This window comes from Colletotrichum spaethianum (assembly GCF_022836535.1).
Source record: "Colletotrichum spaethianum MAFF 239500 DNA, contig14, whole genome shotgun sequence".
Classification (NCBI taxonomy): domain Eukaryota; kingdom Fungi; phylum Ascomycota; class Sordariomycetes; order Glomerellales; family Glomerellaceae; genus Colletotrichum; species Colletotrichum spaethianum.
The window spans coordinates 1,045,521-1,066,676 of NW_026054784.1; the positions used below are offsets into that span (position 1 = coordinate 1,045,521).

The 21,156-nt window shown below is 55.1% G+C and overlaps 4 protein-coding genes across 4 annotated transcripts; all 4 read right to left on the reverse strand.

Moving 5' to 3' along the window:
* Positions 1-1,190: 1,190 nt before the first annotated feature.
* On the reverse strand, positions 1,191-2,297 carry ColSpa_06238 (uncharacterized protein; the record flags this gene model as incomplete). Its single annotated transcript, XM_049272450.1, has 1 exon — positions 1,191-2,297. The coding sequence occupies one exon, from the start codon at positions 2,295-2,297 to the stop codon at positions 1,191-1,193; it is 1,107 nt and encodes a 368-aa protein (XP_049128407.1).
* Positions 2,298-3,550: 1,253 nt separating this feature from the next.
* ColSpa_06239 (putative importin subunit beta-4) lies at positions 3,551-6,915 on the reverse strand (the record flags this gene model as incomplete). The annotated part of the gene is made up of 6 exons (XM_049272451.1): positions 3,551-3,720; positions 3,773-3,899; positions 3,954-5,997; positions 6,053-6,237; positions 6,296-6,762; positions 6,858-6,915. The coding sequence occupies 6 exons, from the start codon at positions 6,913-6,915 to the stop codon at positions 3,551-3,553; spliced, it is 3,051 nt and encodes a 1,016-aa protein (XP_049128408.1).
* Positions 6,916-13,747: 6,832 nt separating this feature from the next.
* On the reverse strand, positions 13,748-14,737 carry ColSpa_06240 (uncharacterized protein; the record flags this gene model as incomplete). Its single annotated transcript, XM_049272452.1, has 2 exons — positions 13,748-14,434; positions 14,504-14,737. The coding sequence occupies 2 exons, from the start codon at positions 14,735-14,737 to the stop codon at positions 13,748-13,750; spliced, it is 921 nt and encodes a 306-aa protein (XP_049128409.1).
* A 4,162-nt stretch (positions 14,738-18,899) lies between these two features.
* ColSpa_06241 (N-acetyltransferase eso1) lies at positions 18,900-20,678 on the reverse strand (the record flags this gene model as incomplete). Its single annotated transcript, XM_049272453.1, has 1 exon — positions 18,900-20,678. The coding sequence occupies one exon, from the start codon at positions 20,676-20,678 to the stop codon at positions 18,900-18,902; it is 1,779 nt and encodes a 592-aa protein (XP_049128410.1).
* Positions 20,679-21,156: the final 478 nt, after the last annotated feature.

Here is a 21,156-nt window from a genome sequence, read left to right on the forward strand (position 1 = left end):
ACATGCGAACGCCCGGTTTCGATGTTCCATAATAGGTGGCCGTCCCCATCGCCTGAATTGAACAAGTACTTGCCATTCGGTGAGAGGTTCATTTCACCACGCTGCTGATCCTTAAGACTCCATAAGCACTGGACACTTGATATGGACCAAATTCTCAGCTCCGTGGCGTGATTTGAGCATGTTACAACAACCTTGCTATTCGCAGCAAGAACGCTGACGGAGGTGATATCGAAGGAATATTTCGAAACATATTCTATGAGACTTGATTTGTCACATTCTATGAAGCATTTTGCATCTCCCAGTTGTTTGCGCAGGTTTCCTTCGAAGCCCTGATTGTCTTGTCAGCTTTATGTTCGGATGTACTGCGAGTAGCCCAAGCTGTTCTTACCTTGACCAAACGAAAAAGTCTCTCGGGAAATCTAATCGCCTTTGGGCCTTCTCCAAGAAGAATCAAAGCTTCCAGCCAGTTTTTAAGGCTATTCTCTAGAAACACGTGGAACGCACCGCCATCTTTCAGAGCTACTCGAACAAAAGTTGTATCTCGTATCTGGTAGGGAGTAAACTCATTGCTATACATGTTTGAGCTAAGCCTTCATCCTAATACTGGCTTTAGTATGAACAGTTTCTAGTTCTTATAGGAAAGGGATCTGCTTTATCACCCTTCTTATTACATCACCTACCTATAAACATGTGTTACGCCCGCATCTCCTTAGTTCGAACGATTTTCGTAAATATTGATTGGCTACATGCCTACCTCAAAGAGTGCCTTCTTTCGTCGGGAAACTAGCTCTGGGACGACTTCGTGATTTACACTCTTGATTGTGCCAGAGAAATTGTTCTCGCCCCTCTTCGTTATTGTTTATGCTCGTTTCGCCTGCCTCAAATGTGGGATCGTGGCGGCCAATCTTCTCACCCATATACTAGCATAGCCCTTGAGGCTAAGAGCAAACTTGATTCATCTTATTCCTAACGTGCTGGTACACCCAGCCCCTGTGCGACCATATCAACCAAATCCACCTTGCCATCAACGATGTCTGGCATCCACATCGTTCCTATGGCATCTTCAGATAGTCCTATAAGCATTGGTCATAATCAATAGCCAGAGTATACTGCTAAAATGTGAAAAGCAAAGTCCCATCCTCATGTTCTGTACACAGAGCATTTCTCTAGCTTTAGCTTTCCAGGGGCTCTTATCCCTGAACCGCCAGCCGCCCCTCCACCAGTCCATCTTCCAAGGTCAAGTCACGGTCCAACTTCTCGAGTGTCGCTTTGATCATCTCAGCAGCCTCCATCGTAGCTTTGGTTGACTTGTGAATCGTGTCCAGGGCTTGGTGGAGAGGCCGAAGAGCATTTCGGATACTGTCGTTCTGGCCCTGTTGCTGGGCGGCGATGGCGGCTCTCATATCCATCATCTTGGCGCTGATCGCATCGAGGGCGTGGTTGACATCCGCTGGGATAGCTGAGAGGGATAATTTGTTCGTGATCAAGGCGGTATCCGGGGGATGTTTCCTAGTGCGATCGTTAAGAGAATTCAAACATTCGACAGCGAGTCCGCCATCTTGATGTTCGGGTTGAGGGGTTGCGGATGAATCCTGAGTCTGAGAGTCGGTCTCTCGTAGCTTTAGGGGTGCGGAACCTTCATCATTGTTCTGCCACACAGGCGAAGTGGATAGCCAATCGATCTTGCTTGGAGGCGATGGTATCTGAGGTGCGAAACTAAACGACTTCTGCATTAAACGGGGGACTCGCTTGCGCTTCTTCGGAGCGGGTTCCTTTACATCCCCACCATCGCGCCGGCGCTTACTGATTCTGAGATCAAGAGGCCCGAAACGGTCATCGCCGACATACTTGATTTCGAAGTCCTCCAACAACACCTTTCGCTCGTCGTCAAGATCCGGGTTGCAACAAGCGTCGGGATCAAGACCGTACTCTTGTAGTAGCGCAGAGATGTCAGGCGGCAGCACAAGGCCATTCATGATCCTCAGCGCTTCTAGAACGCTGGGGCTTGGAGGGCATACGTCAACGAAGCCTTGCACCGACGGCATTCTCTCGCAAAATAAGGATTCCATGGCATCGTTATAGAGATTTTGTGTGGTGACGTCCTCGACCGCCATTCGCTGATGATCCCATTCGACCTTCTCGATTGCATTGACTACTTCGTCCTTCTTCTTGGGATGCCGAGCGAACGCAGGGTTGATGTTCTGTTTCGCTTGCTCCTTCCAAGTAGCCAGAGCCCGATCAGATTTGGTCTGCGCAACCTCTGTGATCCCGGAAGTAAGGCCCGGTCTCGAGGCCATCGTCACTGCACTCCTCTCAAGGCAGGGAATAGACGTTGAAGGTGGTGCTTCTTGACAAGGAGCTCGACGAGGGCTTGAGGTTCAGCAAAATGGTAAGGTGGAGGAGAGGGTGAGAAGAGTGTGGTTGAGAGGGGAAGAAGGCGAGAAAGAAGGAGGCACGCAAGGACAAAGCGAGGAGAAGGAAAGTACAGTCGAAGAAAGTCGAGGTGAATACCTAGCCTTTTTTTTCTTCCAAGGAAATATCAGGGACTAGGTAGGCAAGAGGAGGAAGAGGGAAGGCGTGAACACCGTGCGCCTTCACGGATTGCTTCCTCGGATTACGCCACTCAACATCAGGTAGTAACTTCTCTCAGCCAGCTGGCAGACTCCACGTAAACATGATGCTCCTCCCCAGCCAGCTCTCGGGGTTGACAAGAACAAGAGCTGTACAGCAGCTCTCGGGCCTTCTCTCCACTCATTTTCTCCTCCTATCATCATTGTTTCCTCTCACCTTCACCAATCACCGTCATCAACAACAGCCAGGTCCCCAGAAGGAGAACAAGTGAAAGCCGATGGACACAAAAACAACGATAGGAAAGAGAGACCGCGATGACCATCACAAAGCAAAGTCTCGAACTCATGTTGAACTGATTTGAATTCTTCAAAGGGTTTGGGGGAATTTAACTACCTACGACTTCGGGGCATCATGAACTTTACCTCCACATACACGCGGGCCTCCCGTACGATGCTATGCCTTGCCGCCAGTGAAAAGACGGCCATGGCGACGACGACAAGCGAAACATCCTCCATGGCGCCACACTGGAAAACCAAACAACAACTCCCGTCTTCCTCCCCTTGCCGCCCCTGCAACTGACGACAACGACCACGACGGATTGGAAGCCGTGCTTGGGAACCACCACCCGGTCTTATCCTAGCTCCTCTCATATCCAGCTGGCCTCCGGCTGTCGTTTGCACGCTCTAATGCTCTTAAAGATCTTTTTCCTTTTGGACCTCTTATACTCTTTAGGGATGGGGGTAATCGTAATTCTTTGCCTCGTCAGTCTTTCTCCTGCAGCCGCTCATCCACAACAGCTTTTGGCAGCTTCGAGCCTTGTCCACCAGCGTGCATTGCGGCGGTGGCTCCTTCGGATCATCTCGCGTCTCCCTCTTATGCTTGAGAGCTGGGACGGCTAGAGAACACTACATTCTGGCACAATCCTCACAGCTCCTCGAGGGGCCCGGCTCGGTCATCGATGACATCTCCCGTAGGCCTTTTAGCTGGCACCGCCGTTGACAGGTGCAGCTCCTTGTTGGGCAAGGGCCAGCTGGGCAGCCTGGGCGTTTTCGGTCGCCTTTTGCATGACACCCTGCAGGGCAGCCTGGTCCTCAGCGGTCAGGTGAGAGGCCAGGGACTGATAGAATTGGGGCTGCTCCTCTTCCATCTCTGTTCGGGTATTAGCCATGGTTCCATGCCAAGTCGAACGGAAACCACTTACTCATCAGAGTCGCACTGAACAGCTGGTAGGGGTCCACCTTGTCCAGAGGGGACTCGAGCAGAACGCTGTCCTCGCCAAGGTCGTCTTCCGACTCGATATCCTCGACACCGCGGCTGAACTTTTGGGCCTGTTTGAGCGTTAGTCACGTTGGCAGGAAGAGGCTAGCTGGGTAGGTACTCACCTCCTCGTTCAAGAACTCCAGGTAGGCGGTGCTCTCGTCGCGACCCTCGTTGGTCTCCTCCTCCTCGGCCTCATCCTCAACGTTCCAGTTGGCCTCGTCCTCGGCCCACTCGTCCTCTTCGCCGTAGTCGTAGGTGCCGGCCTCGAGGTGGTAGTCGTCACGGAGAGCCTCCTCACGGTTCTTCATGGCAGCGGGCAGAGTCTTGAACAGCTCTGTAACGCCCTGCAGCAGGCGGGGCCAGCCGACGGCAATGCTCTGAGGAACCTGATCAGCCTTGAGGCTAAGCAGAGCCGCGATGGCGACGATGCAAAGCTTCTTGTCATGGACCCTGGTGAAGTTGGACATGCTGCCAAACCACAAGCTGAAGAACCTGTTCGTCCAGCCCTTGGTCTCAAGGATGTGGAGGGTGAGGACAGGGTTGTAGTGGATCGAGTTGATGACGAGCTCCATGAGGTGGATCTTGTAAGCCTTGACCTTGACATCCTGTGCGGTGAGAACGTTCATGGCGAACTCGATGAATCGCAACACATAGTTGTCGATGTGACCACGGAGGTTCAGCATCATGGCCTCGGCCAGCTTGCAGGCGCAGATACGGTCAACACCACCGACCTTGTTGTCGTTGAACATGTCGGAGATCATGGAGAAGAGAGCTTCAATGTACTCGGGCTTCTGCACCAGCTGGCCGGCACCGTACTGAACGAAGTTGTCCAAAGCCGGCAGCATGTCCTCCAGGTAGAGCTCAGCACCAGCCTTGAACGTAGCGTGGATGAGCTCGAAAGCCTGCCACATGGTGGGTGAGATGCCCTTGGCAGCAAACGTGCAGCTGTCAATGATCTCAAATACTTCGTTGTACAGATCGTACAGCTTGTTCTCGAGGGTGACCTGGATAACAGGCATGAGAACAGCCTCGATGTGCAGAAGAACGTCAGGAGTGCTCTCAAGGGTGAGGATGAGGGTGCCGATGGTCTGAAGGACACCGAGAGCAGTGATACTCTTCTCGTCAAGGTAGTCTCCAAACTCGTCGTCACCGTTGTCCTTGTTCTTGTCCAGCACCTCACGGACAATACGGAGGTAGGTGTCTCTCAACTGCTCGCTGAGAGCAACCGCAAACGGCGTCAGCTCGGTAGCGAACACCTCGACGAAATCCTCCATGACGTTGGCGAGGGCGTCAATGTCGGCCTCGTTGGCGAGCTTGAGGAGCTGCTGCATAATGGTAGGGATGCTCTGCTGCATGCTGGTACGGATGATGTCGTGTCTGATAAGGGGCTGCAGGGCGAGGGCTGCCGTCACACGGACAGGCAGGGCCGGGTCTGCCATGCAGTCGAGAATGTGGCGGTAGATGGTGAGGAGGTTGTTCTGGTCCTGGAAGTTGAGCTGCTCGAACTTCTCGATGGTGTCGCAAGCACGCGCACGCAGGTAGCCCTGGGGGCTCGTGAAGTCGGGGAAAACGTAGCGGACGAGGAAGTACTCGACCTGATCGGCGATGGGGCTCTTCTTGCCCAGGATAACCGGAGCCAGGGTACCAATCATTCTCAAAGCGCCTTCCTTGGCGATGTGGTTCTTCTTATCATCCGGCGCCTGCTCGTACTCGTTGACGACCGCGTTGACGAACTTGAGGATCTCAAAGGTCTGCTTTCTCCGGTTCTTAGTCAGGCCGACGAGGAAGTTGGTGGCAGCAACGTCGGGGGCCGAGGCCTCCTCGTAAAAGTTGAGTTTCCTGTGGAGGTATTCATCCGGCTCGTCCTCGAACTTCTCAATGTCCTCCTCGGACAGACAGAGGACGGGGAAAACGAAATGCGTCACCAGGTTCTGCAGGTGAGGCTTGAGGTGGTTCCACATCTCCTTGGGGCGCACCGACTCGTCGAGGAAGACAAGCGTGTAGGACAAGCAGGGCCTGCTGAGCCAGGCCGTCTTCGCAACCCACTTCTCAATCTCGGCCAAGTAATGCTTGAGGATCTCGGGCGCAATCGTGGCGGAGAACTCCTTGGCGAAACGGACCGCATCCTCGTCCTTCGTGTTGGTGATGGATTGGGGGTTGCCGTGTCTGGTCCAGTGTTAGCCAACCCTCGCGGCGTCACGGAGTCCTTGAGCCTTCCTACCTGATAAAAAGTCTGTTCAGGTTGAAGTACGCCCACTTCTTGGCCTTCCACCAATGGTGCTTCTCACGCTCGTATGAGTCGTCGGCCATGGCGCTGGCAGGCGTCGTCTTGGAAACGGTCTGGAGGAAAACAGTGCACCAGCCAAAGTTGGTCTGTTGTGCGCGGAGGAAGGCGGAAAGCTCGAGCTAGGACACCGTCAGTCAATGGTACCAAAGCAGGCGCAGCACGGATTTCTGTACATACCCAGGTCGCGTGCTTGTAGGCCTTGAGGGCCAGGTGAAGCATCTCGCCGGCCTCATCGCTCTCCTGAGCAACGAGCTCGTTGCAGATAGCCAACAGTCTAGGGAAGCTGGCCTCGATAATCTTGTCAAAGTGAACCCTGTTGTCGCCGTCCGAAGACTTGAATCGGTAGGCGCGGCAGATGGCGAGAAGGCACTGCAGACCAGCCAGGACGGAGGCAGCATCGTTCGTGTTCAGGAGCTGCATGGTGTAGTCCATGAAGTTGGGCCACTTCTCGGGGAAGTCGAAGTGCAGGATGCGCTGGAGGACGGGGATCAACTGCTGCCGGACCAGCCCCTGGGAGGCGGCCATGATGGGCAGCAGGCGATCGCGGAAGCGTGCCTTTTCATCTTCGGCAATCTGTGTCTCGTTCGGGCTGTGCTCCGACTTTTCCCATCCCCGATTTACGCGGTTCTTGATATAGATAACGGCTAGAAAGAGGAGTGATCGTTTAGTACGTCTTCTTGGCCGAGAGGACATGTACGACGGCAAGGGTAGGAGTGTTCGGAGAGAGTCGTCTACGTACTTGATAGTCGCACACTGTTGTCTTGCTCGTTCTGGAGGACATCGAGGAGAACGTCCATGAACCCCGGGTGCTCTTCGATCTAGATGCCACAAGAACATGTGTCAGCAGGCGAATCCAACAACAATAACAAGAGGCGCGATGTGCGCCATCATCCCCCCCACCCCTCCCCCTCCACGCAGGACCCGGCACCGGTCGTCTAGAGCGAGCTCCGGATCGAGAGCGATGCGAAGCGGGTGGCAGATGGGTGGGCGTATCGTCCATGTTGTATACGTGCGTGCGGTGCGATGTAGTGCGGATAGTCTCGGTACGGTAAGGGGGGGGCATTTCGTGGGGGAGGGGGGGGAAGATCAGGACGAGAAGGGGGATGCGGGAAGCGAGGACAGACGGCCAGGAAAGAAAATGATTGCTTCTCATACCTGCTTCAGCTGAATCTCAGCCCTCCGTCTCGTGTCGGCATCGGGGTCCAAACTGGCCGCGAGCAGGCCTCGAATCGCCGAAGTGTCCATCTTGGGTGAATTGACGGGGTGATGTCGAGGCGAAGGCGGGATAGGAGTTGAGAAGAAGGAAAGCGGTGCGGGTGGTGAAGACAAAATTTTGGGCGGGTCGTCTGTGTTGCCTCGAAATGGCGGGGCATGCCACGGCGGTGCGTATGGCCAGGAGTGTGCGGGTGTGTGCTGGGTGCGCTACTGTTGTGGTGCTGGTGCTGGTGCTGGTGCGAATCAAGGTCAAGTCAGGACACGGAGCCTAAGGGTCGTTGACAGGGACAGTGGACATTCGGCGGGAAGAGGGGGGGAAGGTATTCGTAAGGCAGGGCAGACGAGGTACCTGGTGTGCTACCAGGACTCTGCGGTAAAGCCGGGTACTCTTGCTGGTAGTGTGTTCTGTCCGTACCTGGTAATAAGGCAGCGTCCCTGTTCAGGCCCGATGCGTAGCGGGTTGTAGCTAGTGCGAAGCGTGGGCTTTGGCGGGCTAACGTAAGGCGGCGGCAGAGGGGCAGCGGGTTAGACTTCTGGCTGAGGCGCGGGAGACGGGAGGTCACTGGGGATTTTGAGGTGGCAGAAAGGACAGGACGCCTAAGGCTGTGGATGCGGCGTGCTGGTTGGCCGGTTGTGGTAAAGTTGTGAAGGAGGAACTGTCTGTGTGTGTGTGTGTGTGTCTGATTTACGTGGGATGAGACGGTGCGGCTTGTAAGGCAAAGGGGTGGTGTAGTATAAATGCTCGGGTTGATTGGCTGGCCACACGTTTCTCCAGATGCTAACGATCAATAATGGACAATGCTCGTGCTCTTATGTGGGTGTAACATGTATGTATCCTCGACTTCTTTTGGGTGTGTGATTTCGAAGAAAGAAAGAAAGAAAGCAGCAAGGGAAGGAGGATAAGCTGGAGGAGTTGTCAGAGATGTTTATGTCTATGATGTGTTTACCGCTTGGCTTCTCTCACCAGAAAAAAAAAAAAAAAGCAATTCCAACCCTTGGAGGGGTTTTTTTTTTCTTTCAATTCTTAGTTCTGGCTGGCCCGGCGGTTGGCAGTCACGACTGGCTGGAATGCCGTGGGCTTTCTCGGTCCTGGCAGATTCAGGACCCAGCCTCAGGCCTCGGAGTGCACAATGCGGGCGTTCCGTCTCTACGAGACTTGTCGTCTGGACCGTCTCGCGGTTCACTGACCGCGTAATCTCTCGACATCAGACTGTTTGGCATCGCCCGCTATCACCAGGAGACGTTTCCTCGGCGGGGGTCTTGTCCGAAGACGATACGATGGCTGGACGAGGGCCATCGCGGCGAAGTCTCTCTGATAGTCGACCACTTCATACCGCAAGGTGCGTTCTGTTTATTTTGACTTCCCCCTTTCCTTCCCCAGACAGATGACGGCGCGTCTCAAAGAGATAGGGAGCGGCAAGTGTGTGGGAATACCGTCGTTGCGAGTCCAAGCAAGCAGGGGACCTGCTGCTAACGCGAACCCACGAAACCGGTGGATGCAACGGAGGACACTGCCCTTCTCACACCGTTGAGCCGACACCGACACATATACCAGCACCAGCACCAGCGCCAGCACCAGCACCAGCACCAACACCAATAATGCCTGTGCCGGTGCCTGGGTCTGGACCCGAGTCCGGACTCTGCCATGTTTGCTTTCCATCAACTAATTTTGGCTCATCTGTGCCGGGTCATGGTACCCAGCTGGAACAGGAGCGCGCTTCGTCCTCCTCGCCAGTGACCAATACATAACCTTGGACAGCCAGCCATGACCAACAGGTCTGGTCATCATCCATCATGCACCGATATTGGCAGCTTGGGTATTATCGGCAGAAAAAAAGCAGCAAAGCGCAAAAGTGCGCCGCCCACCGCCTCCACTCGTCCCGAAAGCGGTATGGCATCAGGGCAGCCTGAGGCGGCGGAAGAAGATGCTTATTGGTCGGGCTCGCCGGGACATCGTGAGGGCCCACAGCCAGAAGAACCTTGCACGGTCTTTCCCCCCTTCACCGCCTTCACGACTCCCTCGCCCGCTTTCTCTGTCTCTGGCTCGCTGCCTGTCGGCTGGCCCAGTGTCTGTGCATCAATGGAGGGGGTTGAGGACTAAAAACGGCACCAAAGGCTGCTTAAGGCGGCACCTTTCCAAACTCCAGGTCCAGGGTCTCTCCCCTGGGCTTCTTACCCGAACCCACTGAAAAAACGAAAAATAAACCGAATCTTGGGTCTCTCAACTATCCTGCCGAGCCGGGCTGCCACCACCGTCCCTCGTTATCGCTCTCGTCCTCGCCCCCCCCTCCGACCCCTCCCCCTCCATTCAACCATCCCGTCCATCTGAATGTCACCCATTCCGCGTCCTGCACTGCTGCGATAACGCAGCTGCTTCTTTGCTGGCTGCACCCCTGATCTGATGCATTCTTCAACGATATTCATCGATGCTCTTGTTGCTCACTAGTCATCACTTGTGTAGGCCGTTCTGGTTTATCAAATCATTTTAACCCGCATGGCTTTGCCCTGTCCGACTCGACTCATCGACCCCTCCATCTCATCATTGAGACACTTGTGCTTGCTTGTCCCCGTCCTCGGTGTGGGCGATCTCCACTCACCGGAGGGGGGCTCGCCGGGGGCTCCATCTCACCTGTGTTGCCATTGCCATGTCTGCTCGGGGGCCCGTAGCACGTTCAGAATGCCCGCTATGCCAGCAACCCCCGTGATCCCGGGAAGCTCCCGGATCCGAATCTTTTCTCGAGGTTCTTTCATTTTTCTCTTTCTCTCTCTCTCTCTCTCTCTTGGTAACTGTTCACCATGCGCAGATCCTTGACACCATACCATGTATCCTTCTTGAGAAATTTGAATATCCGTGCCTCACTTCAGATGAGGCCACGCTCTCATCTCAACTCCCGCCCCACAAATCACCGAAGTCCCGGGGACTCGGCCCGAGTAGCTTGGTCGACCGTCTCGTTACTACTGACGACGTTCCCCAGAGCCTCATTATCAAACGGGCAAAGAAAGGGACGTCGCAGGGACCCGCAGCCACCATATGCTCCAGGCTCTGACGGGCCTTTGCGATGCACCGCCGCGGGCAGCCATGAGGCGATCGTCTTTCAGCAGCGATACCTTCAAGCCTGATTTTCTTGAACAAGACGATCCAGGACGGGCACAGTCGTCGAGGCCGCCGACTTCATGGCAGAATCATACTGAGACAGGTACCTATTCCGGACACGCCATCAGCTCTGCACCCAGCCGGATCCGAGCAGAGTCGGCCTGCCCTCGACCGTCTTTCCAACCCGCCCGAGGCAAGGACCACCGCAGCATCCAAAACCTCTCGATCTTCAGATCCTCCACTCCGCTATCACACGGAGCACGTACGCCGGTCCCAAGGACCGCCATCTCATTTCTAGACCGCTAAGCAACACTTCAACAACCCCTTACCTCGACGGGTTCCTCCTTGTCGTATCTCCCAAAGCTCGCCACTCCCATCCTGACCACACGGAAATCCGCAGAACCCCCCCATCGGAAAGTGGCATGGGGAAAAGCGTGACTTGACATCAGAAAGGTAAAATGAAAAGTAAAACAACGGTACGACTTTGAAAAGCAGGGGGGAGGGAAGCCAACTGATCCCCGACCGAGATCGCCTTGGTATGAGTTGCCCAACTCTGGAGGCGGCCAAGGGCAGCTTCGTCTACTTTGGCAGCTTGGCAACTTGGCTAAACGATGTCGGGCATCTATCAAGCACCCCAGGGCCAACGCGGCGACGAGCAATGGGAGGCATCGAGGCAGGCGCTAGTTGTCCCGTTTACGTCTGCCGCAAACTCAATCCCGTCACGATAAACTGCTGCGACACTACTTAGGGCCTGTACAGAACCGGGCCTCTCCTCTTTCCCCCCACCCCCATCCGGCTTTTGAACTCAAAAACTGTCAGAATCGGGGGGGGGGGGGGGGGGGGGGGGATCCCCGACCAAAACCCACCCATGTCTTGACGAGGCTTCTGGTCCAACTCTGCCCAACCTTTTCCCCCTTTTCCCACGTGAAGGGTTGGTCCCAAGAGGGCGGGTGCCTGGCAGTCGGGCTTGCTTCGGCACATGCCACAGCCCCTGACATCACGCAGCGACAATGTCCAGCTGGGGTGATGCCAGGAGTCCGCAGCCGCGATGCGACCTTTGCAGTATCATGGTGCGCGTGTGAATCGCAAGTCACCTTTGTCCAGAGCAATGGGTCAATGACTGCAGAGGCACGAGACCGGCCCTTCGATAATGGCAAAGACAGGAGAAGATTGGGTTCAATCAGAAACATTGTCATCATTCAATAGCCGATCGCCGCTGCTTTCCGTATCCCAATAAACGCCAGGTACATCAACAGGTAATCATAAAAAACCACCAACCAGTCACTTTCTCATTTCCAACTCCAAAACCTCTCGTAGAAAATTGGAAATAACGAGGACTCTCTTCCTCAATTCACGCCGTAATATGCAATACAAGACCAAGTCAACTCGACTGTTCCATGTCTTTCACCCAAGAACCCTTGCTCGTGTGCCTTTGTTTTCCCGTAGTGTCCGTCCTGCATCCTTCGAGTTAGTACTCCCGCGTTCGGTCTCCTGGCGTTGATTAAGGCAATCCAGTGTGGGAAAAACAAGAAAACAGAAACGCAAGTAGGAATAGTGGTGACTAACGAGCTGTTCCAAGAGGCTGCCGGGAAGGTTCCACGTAAACCAGCAACGATGATCCAAAAGGCTGGGCAGCCAGGCTCCACAATGGGTGATCCAGAGGTTTGTATTGATTGTCTGACTTCCTTTGCCTGGTCTGGCGACCTCAGCCATGCCTCAATTTGGCATCAGAGAGGGTAGCGAAACGACGAACCGCCAGACATGAGTCCCATGGCAGGCTATAAACAATGGTCGAGACAAGCACACAGAGTGACCCGGGAAAAGGGTGTTGCGGCCAAATGGTAATGAGCAGTAGCCTCCCATTCCGGAAGGAATGGCTTGGCCAGCGCGTGGGATTGATAGACAAGGTTGGCCGGAGCTTACCCAAGCATGGGGATTTGTTTCCCCACCCAAAAAATCATGTTCTTGATTCGACTCGATAAGCCGAGCTCGAGTTCTGGTGATACTTTGGGAGGGCCGCCAGGTCAGCAGGCTTTTGTCCTTGGCATCTGTCCAACGGGTGGTACAGCCCACGACTTTGGTCCGATGGTAAGTTTGTCCGGAATCTTCAAAAGGAAATATGTGTAGTCCATGATGGTATTGTATTGTCCGAAGGCTTGAACAGGTCCAGATGCCAGTAGTCCATGGTAATGTTTTCAGTGGGGTGAAGTCCAAGGATATCAGATCCGACTGACTGTGGCGTTAGGAATAAGAGTCCTTGATAAGAATGATGTGTCCACAACAGTCCTTGAAAAGGAGGGTTGGAGTCGTAAAGAAAGAATCCCTTCTGGGATTTCTTAGATATGTACAGTCCGAAGACTCACCTTGCTGTCCAGATGTCGACCTCGCCATTCTATCAGGAAACACCATGATCACCCAGAACTCCGGAGTCCAAGTAGGAAAATTAAACCCAGACCAGGAGAAGAGAGCAAAATGACATCACATCCTACCATCAGGGCGGGTCCAGACAGCAAGGTAGTCCCCGATTCCGGGTCGCCAGCCGCTAGATCCAAGTGAAAGCGCGTCTTTTTTTCCGTTCCAGGTTCCAGGCCATTAACACGTGCAAGCAAGTCACCCATGCTTGCCAAAGGAAATTCAATCGGAGTAGCAAAGTCGTGGGTCAATCCATATATGCAGTCGTAAAACGTCCAGGGTATGCGGTAAAAGTCCATTCCTCGGTGGAAGTCCAGGTAGAATCCGGGTGAAGTCCAGGCAAGATAGCAGAGAACTTGAGAGGTAACGGATCCGGAGTAGATGCAGAGCCATGGGAGCCCCGAGCCAGCGCAAAGCCAAAACGCCAGCAAAGCCAGACAGCGGAGTGCGAGATGCAGACTTGCAACTCACGAGATGGTTTTCACACCTCAAAGTCCAGGGAAGGATCTATCCGGGAGAAACAAATGATAAAAGAAGCCGACGCCGGTGATGAGTCTCCAAGTCCCAGGGTCATTAGGATGAAATTCATAACAGACGACTCGCGAGACGGGCGTCTCGCGCAGTCGGAATGGCTACAACAGTCCATGGGAGGGGGGGGTAACGTATTAGCGGCGCGGAGGGCGGTGGCGGTCGGATTGGTGGTGACTCCTGTCAGACTCCCTCTCACGGCGGGAGTGCGAAGATCCACTGCTTGACACCTGAGCTTTGGAATTCGTAGGGGTGGCGGAGGTACGAGGGGCTGGGGGTTGCTCATACTGTGATCCTTGGCCAGAGATGGACGGGTGGGCGGGGCCACCTGCTGGGGACGCTACACAATCAGATCAAGTTGCTAGAGGGCAGTGAGAAAGTTACGCACCGCGTCCGTACAACGGGTCCGAGGCCACCGGCGCGGAGCCGTAGGCTGCCGAAGTCGAGGGCGGGTAGAAGCCGGATGGGTAGCCTGCCGGAACCTGTGATCCGGAGGAGTAAGTTTGTCCCTGCTGGGGGGCCATAGTGGTGGGGGTCCGAGAAGGCTGTCCAGCGCCGTAAGGATCGGCGGGGTAGCTGCTTCGAGCCAAGTTCGCAGCGGTAGCCATGTAGGGAGGTTCTCCATATCCTTGGGGCATCTGTCCTGCGTATCTGGGGTCTCTAGGGTCCGGTTGGGAGTACGAGCCTCCAGAGGAATACGACGGATACCCACCACCTGAAGAAGGAAATGAGGAAGGTTGCTGGGCGTAGCCCGCAGCAGATCCAGAGTAGCCCTGGGTGGAGTTCCCCGAGTATCCTGGGGCTTGGGATCCTGGGTATCTGGGGGCGCTGTCATAGGAGTCACGTCCTACGTCCGGGTAGCCAGTGGAATCCGTAGGGCCATAGTGTTGGCGTGCGGAATGAGTCTCCGACTGGCGGTACCCTGCTGTAGGGGAGTTAGATCGTCTCGACAAAGGAGCCGCCGCGTCTCGCGAGACTAAGGTACCTCCTGAAGTGTTCCGGGCGGCCTGCTGCCGCCTCTCTGCTTCCCATCGCGCAGAATCGGCCTTCAAGTCGTCGATCATGGCCTGCGAAGGTGTTGCATCAGTATGGTAGTCGCAGACACACAAAGAACGGCGGCGAGCCAAAGGACTCACTGTTGTCAGGTTCCGGTAGGCGGTGATGTAGTAACCCTGGACTACTTGACCAGTCTGGGGGTTCTCGTAGTGGCCCGGGCGTACGAGAGCGTCGTTTCCGAGGTAGCGACAAATATCGGCGGTGATGACCTCGCGGTCGATACCGTCTCTCGGAACGAAGTACTCGTTAGAGCGGCCGCTGGAGGGGGCTGCGGAGGCCGAACTGGCCGGGGGACCGCGCGATTGTCTCGACATGTTGAGGTCTGATGTGAAGGACGAAGACGAGGTAGAGGACGATCGGTCGGGAAAGGTGAGGAGTAAGGGAAGGGGAAGTGAGAAAGGGGAGAGGACCAGCAAAAAATGGGATTGTCGACGAGATGGCAGGAGAGAAAAAGAGAAGAATGGGAGCGAAGAAAGCGGGCAGGGAGTGGGTGGTGGGAGAAGAAAAGGAACAGGCCAGAGTCTGGCTCTTCTCTTGGGGGTGGGGCTGTGGTTGGAAAAACCGGGACCCCCAGCGCCAGCAAGCTGTGCGGCAGGTCAGGTACTACGGTACTGGGTGAGGTCCTGTCCGGCCCTGCGGTAAGTCAACGACGTGGACCAGTGGACGGTGATCAGTGTCGAGCGGACGAGCCTGTGAGTGGTCACCGACACCCCTCCTTCGCACTTTTTCACTACGGTGCTGGCCCGTTGAGGCGAGTACTAGGTACTGTCCATTCCATGTACATACACACACACACACACACACACACACACACGACACACGCACACGCACACGCGCACACACTATCCAGTAAGCCAGTGTGCCAGTGACGAAGGAGGGAGACCCTCTCCCTTCTCACTCACACATTCTCTCTTCCTGCTTCGTCCAGTCAGGACGGCTGGGAACCGACCAGGAAAGCATCAGCAGGGCTTGTTGGCACCACGTTGTTGGCTGACAGTTCCGTGCGGATTTTCCCTCGCGCTGCAACTACACTAGACCCTGGCAACCTGGCCAATATGCCACTCGACCTGCCCCCTAGTGTGTGTAAGAGGGGGGCTAAGGAGGGGTGGCGCTGCGTCTCTGGGTGCGGTCCAAGTCCAGCCCGACCGACCGATGAGAGCCTGCCTGCCTACGTCTACGCCTAGCCCCCCGCCCAAGTGGTGAGGATTCTGGTGAGAAGAAAAGGGGACCGGCAGGGCCAGTAAGAGCCACCTGGCGAGACAGATAGCAGGACGAGAACTGGGCAAGGAGAGGCGGAAAGCGGTTGGGCGGCAGCAGGGAAGCTGGGTGGCGGCCGCTCTGAGTGGACGCGGGCTGGATGAGGTGCAGCCAGAGAGGTTGGGTTGACTTGTCGCGCCCAGCCCAAAAGGGACACCGAGGACTTCCCTGCGTCGTGCACGCACTAACAACACAGAAAACCCACAGAGTTGACTGGGAACTGTTGTTCGGGGGCCTTCGCTGCTCGTTTCTGTCGCGCAAGAAGGCTAATACCCTTGGCACCGTGACTGTGGTGACCAAACCGATAGCGTCAAGCCCAAAGTCGACGTCGATACGGTTCCATAGAATCATGCGCTGGGGGAAGAAGCAAACCCCGAGAGAGGGCTAATAGAGTCGCTGAGCCAATAAGAGGCAAGCAACCCAAGGTGAAGTTAGGGTACTGTAGCTGCTAGATCACTGGACCAGAATTGGGCCGCGCCCAGGTCGAGTGAGGTGAGGTGAGGTAATCGTCTGCATCTTGTCCCAGCCCCATTGTGTTTAGCGAAATGCATGAGGCCTGCGAGCGACACATTGCCATAGTACGCCTGGTTTAGGGCGGTGATCTGTCCTCGCGTGGGCGCAGTATGTACGTAAGGTGAACCAAATGCAACCGAGGCAAGCAACTTCGTAAGGCTTCAGGCTCCCGGGGTTGGCCTGTGCCCCGGCTGATCATAATGCGGCAGTCAAGCAACAGACCGCTATATTGAGTATGCAATGCATTGGAGTGTCCGACTCCAAGCGAAAAGAGAGACGGGACGATGACAAGCTGCGGTGAGATCCAATGCCAGGAGCGTTGTTCACCGGGGTTGCAACAGGCCCCAATCCGTCGCACGGGCTCAGCTTGGTGGCATGTTTTGTTTGTCACCGCCTCCGCCCTTCCGACTGACGCGACATGGCTGTTTGCTGCCCGAAGTGTGGAAAGGAACTGGTAAGCCGAAGGCGCGAGGAGAATGCCAATCGTTTAAACTCTCTCGTTCCCTGGTGCTTGGCTTCTCTTTCAACTGAACATGATCCAGTCCCGTCGTCGATCGTGTAAGTCCTGACACTCGTCCTTTTCCAGGACCAGGTATTGTCAACTTGGCTACTGTTCCCTGCACCGGCGCCTTGAGCGGGTTCGGTTTCGATCTAGACCTCTTGACTGCAAGAACACTCGTTTGAGATTACAGTGTGCCGCTGAGGCTGAAATGCACTCGTTGGCTTGGGACGAAGGGATTTGGGGAAAAGGTGGCTCGTGAGTAGTCTGTTCTAGATTCGCCGTTCGTTTTGGGCCACTGCTATCAAGGATGTGTCGACACAACGGTTGGTTAGCGCAGTGGCGTTGGGACACCCTTGGGCTCGGAGTTGCTGCCACTGGCATTGCTCATGCTTCATCCCCGAGGCACATGGGAAATTTTACTTTTGTTAAACACTCGGACAAGAATGCCACAGCAGACGGAATGAATGGATGCTTTCCGTTCCCGGCAACCGTCCGAAACATGCTGCCGACCAGACGCCGACAAGGCGGGATTCCTGTGGATCCCAAACCTCGAGATATAGAGAGCCGCGGTTATTGCGTGCACGGGGAGGACTACCGTAGTGTAGAGAGTCCCGTTCGTTGCTGGCTTCATTCGCCAAACCCCCGATGATCTCTTGTTTCGCATTTCACTTTGCTCCAGATGAAATGAGGTCGTGCCAGTTATGGTCTTATCCATTTCCAATTTTGTCAACCAGTCCGTCCCAGTGTTGATACCCTACCAGGATGGAACATCCCAGCTCTGAACGGCGGCAATACGGTAAGCAAGCAGGCTCAAGGGCACGAACCAGTGCGAGGCATATCCTGACATCCGTTTTCCGGCTGCCTTGCACCAAGAAAGACCCCGTGGTTATGAAGCGTGGGGTGGCGGCCTCACCTTGGACCCTTGCCCTCGACTGCCGGCCACTTCGTGACTTCAAGGCGCAGCCCCCGTTGTCAGCCCTGTCTTGAACAAGACCCCGGTGGTTGCCGCGATGTTCTCAGTAATTGACCTCCGCGTTGCTGAGAACCCACTCGGAGTCGGCGAAGTGGTCCCTTCGTCTCTCTGTCAACGGCTAGCATATCGCTCCCGGTTGCCGGGAATGCCCCGTCTCTGCTCTAATCCAGCGATCCGCGTCGACCCGCAGCCAAGTGCAATAGGAAGCGCGCGTGCGTGCTTTTTCCCGCCAAAACCATTCCGTGTGGGTTGCTGTCTGGTACTATCGGAAGTTGGTAGCATGTAGCGGTAGTGGTTAGCATCGTTGGGTATCAATGCTTTGCGCCAAAAAAAAAATGTGGCCCAACCCACATTAGCCCAAAGATGCCTAACGCGCGACCAATCAGTTACAGACGTCATCCGGATTGTGACAACGTGACCAGGCGCGACCCAAGCGATTCGTGAAGAGCAGTCCAATCTTATCACGAAACAGCCTCAATTGAAGACGCTGTATGCATTGGTCTCTGCCATTCGAAATGTAACCGCAGCGCCCATGGCTTTCTTCTTATTCTTGAGGCCGCCTGGCCTTTTCTCGTCCAAGGCCTTACTCGCTGCGGCCCGTTGCCCCCGGCACTCCTAATATCCAGCCCGCGTTGATCCGAGTCTGTCACGGGTAGCTGCAGGCGGGAATTGGGATGACGACACTTGCGGGTAGTTGACGTCCAGATGGAGCCATTAAACCTGTTCCTGATGCCAAACACTCTCAATGAATGTACGTCCCCGTGCCGTCAGGCTGTGTAGTTCGCCAAGCGGTCTTATCCTCTTGTCTCAAATCCACGTACGCCGGTAGATGCAACCCAGCACGACGCCGGAAGCACTTCCAAGGTCCGCGAAAGTGTCTCCTGGGCGCTGGCTGCCCAGTGGATCGGCTTGTTTCCTAGATCCTCCTCCGGATGCCCAACCTGGTGGTTGAATACAAATGGACCGGGTCCTGTAATCATGTCGTCTCTGGCCAGTGGAACCCGTTACCCTGTTCTGAGAATTGCCAGTGGAACAAAGAACGCCCATCAGGGACCAGTGCTGATGTTCACCGGGGGCCTCGCCGTTAAACCTGCAGTACCGCGGTCACTCTTGAACCGAGTATCAGGGCGAAAAGTTTACCAACTTCCAAGTCTCGTCAGGTATCAGGCGGCAGGACCCGCTCGACAAACTTTTGGCATGATGCTGGTATCCTTGGACATACCAAGAGAATTCATCCAAACTTCAACTTGCTCTGTCCTTGCTCAAGCTTGCCGCCGCGTCCCCCCCGCTTGGCTGATGCACTTGATGGCTTTGTACCAGAGCCGCGGGTGGCGGAAGAGCGACTGACAAATGCAGGCTTGCCACGTTCTTCGTCCTGGAGGTCTTTGGCAAAGTGCCAATCCTTGTGGCTCTGGTGCTCTTCTGACGTTTCAAAGCGTGCGTTACACCGTGAACACACAAAGGCTGTGATTGGGACCTGATGAGAGCTGATGTGGCCCCCCTGCACCAGGGAGGTCGACGTAGCCGCCGGAAGCTCTGCAGACGTAGCCTTTTCTGGGGGTTCGAGATCGTTTTCTGCGGTTGTATTGGTGAATGGCAGTTCGTCGTCAGTGGAAACGTTCCGTGTAAAGAAGCGATCGATCGCTCCTCCATCCGTCCGGCGCCTTTTAGAAAACGGCATTTCTTCCGAAGTGGATGGATGGCTTGCTTCGCGGCTGCCCTGCCTCAGTGCCTGGGCATCTTCTCCTTTTAGCAAGAAGGCGCCGATGCCCATGTTGCCCGTGACACCTTCTTCGAAGCCACCCACGCTCAAGCTGAGATTGGCGCAGGGCCAGATATTGCCTTCCGCCATGATCTGATTCAAAAGATTCTTTGCGAGCTCGAACAAGCCTTGCTCGTCAAGTGTTTTGCCTTGGGGAATTGGGCCTTGGCGCGACTTGGTCTGGCCACCATGTCGATGGTGCAAGTTGATGGTTCTCGGCCTGCGTCTATTCTCCAGAACTCCCTCCTCGACCAAGCGGGCGAAGATGTCAGCAGCAAAGATCCTGAGCCATCGGACAGCCTGTTCAGGAGTATTGATGTAAGGTCGAAAAGACTTCGCCGAAAGCATCGACTTGATCTGCGTGCGGGAGTTGACCTCGCTAGTGTCAATACCACGGATGGTATTGTGTACCCAATTTCCTGTGTCATGGCCCAACTTGGCTTTCATTTGGTCCAGAGGAATGGCCAGAAGCTCACTAACGGCGTCGGTGTTGAAGGTTGACACTACGTTTTCGCCGAGCTTTCCTCCAAGATTGCGTATCTTTGTGAACTTGAAGCCGGATAAGAAATGGGCCACAGCTCGGTTTCGAACGACGGTCTGTTGATTGGGCTTTTTGTGACCGGAGCCTAACTTGCTGAGTAGCTTATTTTTGGCGATGCCTGCCGAGCATGTGTACTGTAGCCTCTCCAAGATCTGGCCTCGGACATGGCGCACAATTTCAGACCCAATAAGGATCGCCACGTCGTCCCAATCTGGGTCCACAGACTCCTCCTCTTCATCCAGGTCGACGAGGGCATCTGCCTGCCAGTCCAGTGCTGCCACGGAGGGGCCAGGGAGATTCTCAGTCGGGTCATCGTAAGGAGGCGGGTTTGCTAGTTCAGGGAAGCGCTCCAATAGGATTGCGTGAACCTGGGCGGAAAGGTCAAGGAAGACCTCGTCGATGCTGGCTTTTTCGACCTTTTGAAGGTCTGGGGGTAAGCTTTCTTTGATGATTTGCAGAATCTTTCTGCATTGCAGCCGGTATGGGTCGAGTGAGACCTTGTCGCTCTGGATGTTGGCGGCGGCATCGTCACGATATGCCCACTTGTCGTCGCCCTCGCGCCATGTGGCTACGTGCTGAGCAATCAGGGTGGGACAAAGCTTCTTAGCGTCCGTCAAGGTACAATGGCGACCGATTCCATGTTCACGCGCGGGGTAGTTGACGGCAATCAGACCTTGCCTGGTGATATCATTAGTCGACGGAATCATGGATCATGGGCCGACATACCACTGTTGAACTGCCAGAGGTTGGTCCTTTGGCACACCCAAGCGTACCATCTCACATTGTGCGTAGAAGGCATCCAGATCAATGTGAGCTATGACCCGGAGTGGGCACGATGTATTGTATGTTGCCAGTTGAGACAGATGCTTATAGTTGAAATGAGATTTCCTTCTGTCTGCGCCGAGGATAGGAGATGAGTCCCGAAAGGGTTGTGAGGACGACATGGTCTCCAGTGCTGCAGTGAAAAGCCGTTTCGGCACCGGAGCAGTCCCTGTTCGTCTGCCGGAGTTCAACAGCGGAGTCCAGCGGTTGACATCAGGGCACACACGAGGCGAGATGCCCAGAGGTCTTGTGGTGATGTTGGTTTTGTTTTGGGGTTGGATCTACGAGAGAGTGTGCTTGAAATTGGAAGAGGACTGATAAATCCTTGCACTGATAAAATCTGTTGCGCTTACGAAGGTAGGT